The sequence below is a fragment of the Spea bombifrons genome, chromosome 5 (genome assembly GCF_027358695.1).
Source record: "Spea bombifrons isolate aSpeBom1 chromosome 5, aSpeBom1.2.pri, whole genome shotgun sequence".
Taxonomy (NCBI): Eukaryota; Metazoa; Chordata; class Amphibia; order Anura; family Pelobatidae; genus Spea; species Spea bombifrons.
In genome coordinates this window covers 21,880,262-21,888,507 of record NC_071091.1, presented here as the reverse complement: position 1 = coordinate 21,888,507, position 8,246 = coordinate 21,880,262, and the positions used below count along the sequence as shown (strand labels likewise).

Sequence of the window (8,246 nt, the reverse complement as noted above, 5' to 3'; positions counted from 1 at the left end):
CCTTTATGAATGGATGCATCTTGTCCTCAGTGAATTTGATGGTCCATTCACGTCAAGTGAGCGAAGCTGATCGGTCACAAAAAATAAAAATAAAGTCAAACTGTCTGATCCCTGTTGTGATGCAGGGGATCAGACATTATGGCACAGCCAGCCGCTTCCCATCTGCAAATAAAATCAATAACATTTATCCAATAAAATATACAAATAAAACACTAAAAAATGGTTTAAAAAAAAAGCTCATCTGTCCTTGAGAAAACAATATATACTTTGTGTGGGTGCATGAAAAATGTAAAAAGAGAATCATGGTTAAGTAAATATAGTGTAAAAACTAGCTGAAATAGATAAATGGCCTCCCAGCAGAAATGATGGGGGCTAATACAGCGAGGGAATTTAAACATGAAAAGGGATAAAGCTATCCTGAATCCTAGACAAGACTAAGGACTGATGAGGACTGAGGAAAAATGAGTAGACAAGATGGGCCGAATGGTTCTTGTCTGCCATTAGTTCTATGTTTCTATTGATGATTCTGGGCACTACCAATGGTAGCTGGCCCAATGTTTTGCTTTTGCAGGGAACATGGGCCCATTGGGAGAAGTGATCTGCCCTGACCAGCCCAGGTAGCCCAGTTTGGCAATATGGGTAAGGCTGATTTAATAATTTATTTTATTTTTCAGTTATTTTATTGATTTGAGGCTGTTCATTTCTTTGGTGATCTCCAATCAAATGAATGTATCAAAAAGTGTTAGGTTGCCCCCAAAAACATGCTCAACTTTTCTCTGTGTATCAACTTGTTACCAGTTGGGAAATCAACATAATAGTGTACCAGTCTCTTAAACAAAAGAGAATTGCATGCATTCAAGTCTTCAAAAAAAAAAACATTGCCCACTTAGGAATGGTAATACAAACTATAAAAGTTTTAGAAAGTACTTACAAAAACAGAAGGTTTCATCAGGCCCACCAGTTATTCAAATGATTCTACTTTTATAAAGACTGATTTACTGGCAGACAGAAATTTCCATTCCAATAATATGTATGGCGATGAATGGGTAGGTCAACTTTTGGTATATTCTAATGCAAATTTGACTAGTAGAGAAAAGCAACAGCTTCCATCCTCTTGGCTACCGCACCCAACGAGTTTGTTTGTGGATACAGATACGGATGAGAAAGGATTTACCAACAATGTAACTGATTTATTGCAAATCTAATACAGATTACACAGTGATCTTATTAGTGTGCTTATTGAAGGTATCTAACACATAATATTTTGTTTAATTACTACGGAAACCAGGAAAAAGCTACATTATCTGCAGTTTATTATGGTGTACCAACAACAACTGCATTCATTTTTGTATACATTAATAACATGTATTAAATATCATGTTTTAAACACCAGCTCAGGCCAGCATACAGTAGATGGCTACAAAAAGGACAGGCCTTCTGAAGAAGAATGTACATTAAATTGCTTAAAGAGCTTTCCACACATGCACACCGGGGTCTGAACAGAACCCCACCAGAAGCCATTGTTGGAGCTGACGGGCAATATGTATATCATGTGGAATGGGAAAACATGGAAAATAGCTGCTGGCAAGTAAATGCGTACAAGGAGATTCTGGAGAATCCCTGCGCATTTACAAGGGTGACACCACAAAACTTTTAAGGGGCCAGCTAGCTATTAAATGCATTGAAGTGCATACGATGGCTGGAGTGTCCCTTTAAATCAACAGATCTACGATTTGTAATCTATTTCATGGGGGTCTACAGCAAAGGCTCTCATATGGCCCCATTAGCAATAATGATGGCTTTGGCTCTCTGGTGGATTATTCCATGTGCAATGCCATAATATAAAATAATAATGACAAAACAAAGAAGAAAACAATGGAGTTTCCACATCTCCACTCCACTGATTATACCCAAATTGTAGATTGTCTGTGATGCCCATTAGGGTATTACGAGAGTCCTAACAGGCTTTCCGGGTTTGTGCCACGATGCAACTAGCAAGTCAGATCATGATGTTATGTTGTGTAATACACAAGCGGTGCCAGTTCCAAGGCCTCGTGGCTTAGGCAGGAGGAACCCATGTGTCCTGATTTGCACAGGGGTCCAACAGAAGAGGGGTGAAACTCATAGCCTCTCACCTTAGCGTGAGTTCATAAGAAAATAGAGTATGCCACCCGTATGTAGTTAAACAGTTTGTCGATACAACGTATAATTTTTTGTTTGAACATGTACATTTAGGAATTAGTAGGCGTGAGCACAAACAAAACAAAAGTTATTTTGGGTTACACAACTTTATGCATTCATTTTGGCCCAAGTGTTTGTTTTCAATGCATATCCTTCCACCATCGGCCGATGTGCTTTTTAGTTACATAGTTATATAGGCTGAAAAAAGACATGTGTCCATCAAGTTCAGCCTTTCCTATATCTGTTAATTTGTTGCTGTTGATCCAAAAGAAGGCAAAAAAAAACCCCGGTTTCGCTCTTTCCAATTTTGCACTAACCAGGGAAATAAATTCCTTCTTGACCCCAAATTGGCAGTCAGATTTCTCCTTGGATCAATAAGCTGTTTCCCCATAATTAAAGATTATATCCCTGAATATTATGTTTTTCCAGGTATCCATCCAGTTGCAGTTTAAACGTCTGTACAGACTCCGATAAAACTACCTCTGCAGGCAGAGAATTCCACACCCTTATTGTCCTTACTGTAAAAAACCCTTTCCTCTGCTTTAGTCTAAATCTCCTTTCTTCCAGTCTTAACGTATGACCACGTGTCCTATGCATAGTCCTGTTTATGAACAGATTTCCACACAATGGTTTGTATTGGCCCTGAATAGTGAAATTGTTTGTATTGACATTTGTAAGAGCATTTCGGTTACTATTCAGCGAGTCACTTAATCTATCAGTTATATTGTAATTGGCAGAAATAAATGTATTTTTATTAATTAATAATACTTATAAAGAATGTTTAAGTCATATCTCTTGGCTGGTCACTCCAGTAACAGCTGAGCCTAAGGGGCTAATGTACAGCATACTGGAAAAAGAAAGATGGAGTTGTTTAACACACTAGCTGAATGTGACCCTGTGGGAAAAACTGCTCTGGTCAGTGTTAGTGTGTGATTGCATGAGAGTGTATGTGAGCATGTGTGTGTTCATGTATATTTGTGTTAGCATGAGTGTATTTGTGTACACGTGTGTCAGCATGAAAGTGATTGTGTCAATGTGTTTGTGCTAGTTCAGGTTGCTTATATTACAGGTTACCGGGGGGACACGCGGCTTTCCCGTCCACCGGCCAGAAGGTGCCAGCCTTCCCCTGCCCTTGAATAACGGCTCATGTTCTTAGTGAATAGCCCTGCCTGTCTGAATTGAGCCGAGACATTGAGGAACGCTAGCATTAGCACAACCACCAAGACTCCATTGAATTTCAAGTGAACCTGCTTATCCACACACATTGTAGGATTTAAACCTGGCAACTGCATGCATGGGTTTATGCAAGTCACCATAACCCCATAAACTGTATGTAAATGTCATATAGAAAGGGGTAACCTGGCCACATTGTACACTTTTGCTAGAAAAACTGTGTATTTCAACATAGTGAATAGAATATGTTAGAATTAGGCATATAATATATATCATATAATATATTTTACCTCAGCCAAGGAGCTCATCCTCCTAACTAAAGTAGAACTATACTAGAACTCTAGTTTTGGGCTTTATTCACTAAGCAGCGAGTGAAACATTAAAGTGTATGTTATAAACGCCCAATGTGCTGCTCAGGTGGTCTTTCCTCAGGTGATGGTAAAGATGTAGCAACCTAAAAATGTGGGGAGAGAGTTGGCAACATTGCTAAACTTGCATTAACGCAGCGGAGGAACTAAGCTCTGACTTCCACATTTCAATTGGCAAACAATAAACGAAACAGACAACATGGCGTCGCTGCCCCTGGTTACCGCCTCATTCACACACACCGAGGCAACGAATGTAACGTACTGTTTCACTCTCCTCCAGTGCGGGGTACGTGAACTTTACACGGCCGTAACGGCAAAACCCGACATTTTCGTGCAACCATAAATTCTTAAAGAGCCAATTCAATAACGAATGTGTTTAATGCGCATATATTAACTAGGACTCACACTCGGTATAAACGGCGCAAATCTTAACAGTGTGTAATTTGTTCGTGTAAGCCCCATATATCCAGAAGTGGGTGATAAAGTAGATTTTACCACAAACTGTACCAAGCCCCGATATACGGCCCTGTACACTTATGGCGCCGGTTCGCTCCTCTTTGGAAACAGGATTACCCACATCCAGTTATTGTTAGTTGTTACAACATAGCCCGTCTTCCAGACACCATTGTGACGTCACGCCCCTCCCTCTCCTCCTATCTCCCTTATGAACCGCCAGAAAAAGAGACGGTCGCCATTTTGTGAAGTAGCTGGTCGGAGGAAGGACGGAGGGAGTTCGCGGGCGGAAGCCAGATCCTGGGTACGGCCGATAAGGAGGGAACGTCCGACGGGGGAAAAGCGTTGACCTCCTCTGCAAGACTTTTCCCACACACGGTTACGCGTTATTACGAGTAGCTACTATGAGTGACGCGGAAGGAAATAACTTCGAGGGGAGAGTAAGTATTTCAGCCTAGGCTTGTTTTTCAGGACCGACTTAATGATCGTTTTTATGTGGCTTGATAGGCCCCAGGCCGCTTTCTCCGCGGCAGTACCGTTGGATCGGTTGGCCGGGCGTGGTGGCAGCAAAAGACCGTCGATGGAGACCTGGCTCAAGAATAAACGGTCGTGTTTTAGTAACGCGACCTGGTGATCTACAGAAACACGGTTGCTGCTTTGTCTGTGTGTCTGGCCCAAGATGGCGGCCGCGTTGTGTACCGGGCAGAGACAGGCAAGCAGCGTGCCCCCGGGTAATCTGACCGCTCTGTGTAATGGGAGAGCGCGGATGGCTTCATATTAAAGTACCATTTCCTGTCACTTTGTGCTTTCGTGTAATTAGTTGGTTTCAGGCCGGTGGTTTAGTAATTAGTATTCCCGGATACTGGTCGGTCTATTAGCAGCGTAACGATCTGATCCCTTGAGGATCTGATGTGTGTATAATATATAATGTATATAATTCTGTTACGTCTCATTTATGGCTTAATGTATCAAATACTTAAATTCCGTTACATGCAGAGGTCCTTTCTCTATATTCCCTACATTCTTGTGCTTGTGTGAAGCATGTTTGGATTGCCCGTTGTGCAGCCCTACCTTATACGATGGTGCTTTATATGCGTGTAAAGACAGGTTTAAATGGTGCCTGCGACTCTTTGCTTAACAAAAGGGTCTATTTCATTATCTAGGGGTGCGTGCGACATGTCTGCGCAGGTAACGAAGAGGATGGTAGCCGGCTGCTGGTAAGATGCGGATGGGTGGGTTTTGGGCATAAAGTCTTCCCCAGGGGTGAGGTTGAGTTAGCGATGCGATCTGTAAATTTAGTAATTTGCTGCGACAGACGGGGCTGCTTATGGCTCGCGTCTAGTAAGAGACTTCTGTGTCGCGGCGTGCGTTTATTTGGTATGTTATGTACGCGTGAAGTGGCCACGGTTTGCTTGGCGTTTAGGGATCGTTTCTGAGGTAAAATCTACCTGTAACTTGGTGAGGATCAGTACGCCGTGTTTTAAATGAGTTTTGTTGTTGGAGGATCAATCGGCTTTTTAAACGGGGTGTTCAACAGCATTTCATATGTTGCTGTTTTTGCTATAACGGGGATAATTCACCCCAGAAAAGCCAGATATAAGCTATATGTAGCATTACCCGTATACCGTAGAAGCAGCCATCTTATTGTCTGTTTCCAGGAATGGCGAGGCTATTCCTCGTGGATAAATGTTCTTTTATTAAATTGATCTTGTTCTGTGAGGCGCTGGCTGTACTCCTATTCTTACCGATTAATGTGATCTGTCTGTTAACGCTTTGTGCGCTGATATTCCACAGCACAGGGTTTGGGTTCTTTATAAACGGAGGGAACGTTGCCCCGTGTAACACACACAGTCTGTCAGACATGCCGTCCTTAACCAACGGCTTCTCAGTAGCTGGTTGGAAAGGCTTTTTTTTTTCTTTCTAAGTATCCTGACCAGATATCGCCCGCCCGTTACAGTGTCTGTTGGTTCTGCGGGCTGAGTATGAAGTCCGTGAATAATATGCATTATGTGTAAGTATTAGAAGGCGAGCCCCGCTTTCTGTGTGAAGCTTTTTCTGGCATTTGGCTCAGATGCTGCTTATTTACTTAAGGATTTCAATTGTAAATTCTAGCCTAATTTGTAAGGAATATGTATGTGATTGCAGCAGCACGATTAGTTTTTTGACACGTGATCCCCTGGGTAGCGACTGCGTGATGTAATGCCATAAAATAAAAATCTCCCCAACGCCGCATAGTGTCACGGTTAATGGCGAAAGGTTCCTTTATTTGCATCTTTCTGGCTTTACGTCTGACACTGGCCCGTGCTGCTGCTGCCGCCGCTCCTTACTGCCTGAAGCCTGGCAGGGGTAGGCAACCGCGACTGTATCCAGCACAGAGTATACTACAGGGACAGAAACCGGGAGAACAAACTGCATGTTTTTCATAGTGACACATTTTGGGGTACCCTGCTGGCAACAGAAATCGCAAAGAGAAAGCGTTCCCCTTCTTATCAACCAAACAGGAATGCAGATATTTGTTGTTAGTCAGCGACATATTACACCATTTACAAAGTGCCCTATTTGCCAATGGCTTGTGCTGGCGAAGCTAACCTATGGCTTGGGTTACTTTGTGGCATCAATCCATTAATTATATATTCAGGGTTTTTTTTTTTTGTTAACTGACCTGCTTTAAAACTTCTGTTGAAGCGGATTCTCTGGGTTTTTTGTGCCGTGGTGCGTGCGCAGCACTGTACTCATACCCCATCTCACAGGCACTGAGGGGAAGACGTCTCTTATTGAAGAAAAGCTCGGCTTTACGTTTCCTCCCGGCCGGGTCGCTTCTATTGCAGTAGTTTGGCGTGTCAAATGAATAGTGAATACCTTACAATCTATCGACCGAAAAACCCCAAATTCAAACACCACAGTCATGTCAGATATCCACACTAGATTTATTAGTTAACAATAAAAAAAAATCTTTTGGGGGGGGTCTGATACCGCTTTTTTTTTTTTTAGCATATACATATATTTGTGATTACATCATGCCTGTTGGATGTTATTGCTGTTTTACTCTGATCTCGTTCTCTTGAAAACCACTCTTAACAAAGCCTTAAAGGGTCAGGGGTTTGGACGCCGGAACATCATGTATGTCGTGTTTGGGACATGATTTAAATCTGGTTTCTTGTAAAGTCAAACTGAACCAAGGAAAGCAGAGTTCATGAGTTAGGAAAGATTAAGGTTGGCGTGTAACCTGCAATCATCAGACACTGAGACAATTTGCTGCTCTTTGTGTAGCTTGTAATGCTCTTAAACGTAAGATTCTCGTCACCAAGCGCTGTATTTATTGCGTGCCCCGAGGAAGAGGCGGGGGGGATTATTATATATATTATATAATAGTGGGGGCAGAGGACACATGTCTGATTTGGGGATATAAGCAGGGGTGCAGTTAGTGGTTTTGACTGTTCGGAAAAGGAAGTTTTCATAAGTTTAGATTGCTGCAGGTGTCCTCGGTGGCGCTCATTTAATTGGCGAGTCCACGCCAGACTTTTCATAGAGGAGATTGTGTTCTACCTGCTGGCCGATCATTCTAAAACACAGCGCCCCAGCAGAGTATTCTAGTCCCTAAATGCTTATATACTAAATGTTCTTTTTCCATTAAGGTTAATGTTCGGGAAGAAATTGAAGAGTTTATTCCAAGAATGTGGAAGATAAAGCAAGATAAACGAAGGCTAATGAAAAGTTTTAAAGATCAGAAAATATCTATTGAATGGGGGAAAAATTTGAACAGAAGATTGGTCAGATAGAAGCACTTGAATATTTTTAAGGCTTTAATGAATTATTTGAATTGGGGAAGAATACACGAACTTGAAAAATGAAAAAAAAATATGAAGAATGAAGAAAAGTATAAAGCAAGAGTGTCGTAGAATTAAAAGAATCTGGAAGAATGAATGGGTCCTAGGTTAAGTAAATGTATGGTTTATGTTCCAGTGTCTGTATGATCAAGCTAATGACTTTGCATGACTATGTTAGAAAATTCAGCTAGTCATCTGGCTCAGATAGGGTGTTCATAGTGATCTTTTTCTCGTTATAATGAGT

At 41.7% G+C, this 8,246-nt stretch overlaps 1 protein-coding gene and 1 long non-coding RNA gene across 5 annotated transcripts in view; both read left to right on the top strand.

Annotated features, from left to right (window-relative positions):
- The first annotated feature begins 4,401 nt into the window (after positions 1–4,401).
- Positions 4,402–8,246, top strand: part of TRA2A (transformer 2 alpha homolog) — a 40,027-nt gene continuing 36,182 nt past the window's right edge. For all 4 annotated transcript variants that reach the window (XM_053466608.1, XM_053466606.1, XM_053466607.1 and 1 more), the window contains exon 1: positions 4,402–4,615. In XM_053466608.1, the coding sequence (XP_053322583.1) occupies positions 4,580–4,615 (36 nt within the window). In that variant the 5' untranslated portion in view covers positions 4,402–4,579. The remainder of the gene's footprint in view (positions 4,616–8,246) is intronic.
- On the top strand, positions 4,624–8,085 carry LOC128496809 (uncharacterized). Its single transcript, XR_008354263.1, has 2 exons — positions 4,624–4,906; positions 7,811–8,085. It is a non-coding gene; the product is annotated as an uncharacterized LOC128496809 (long non-coding RNA).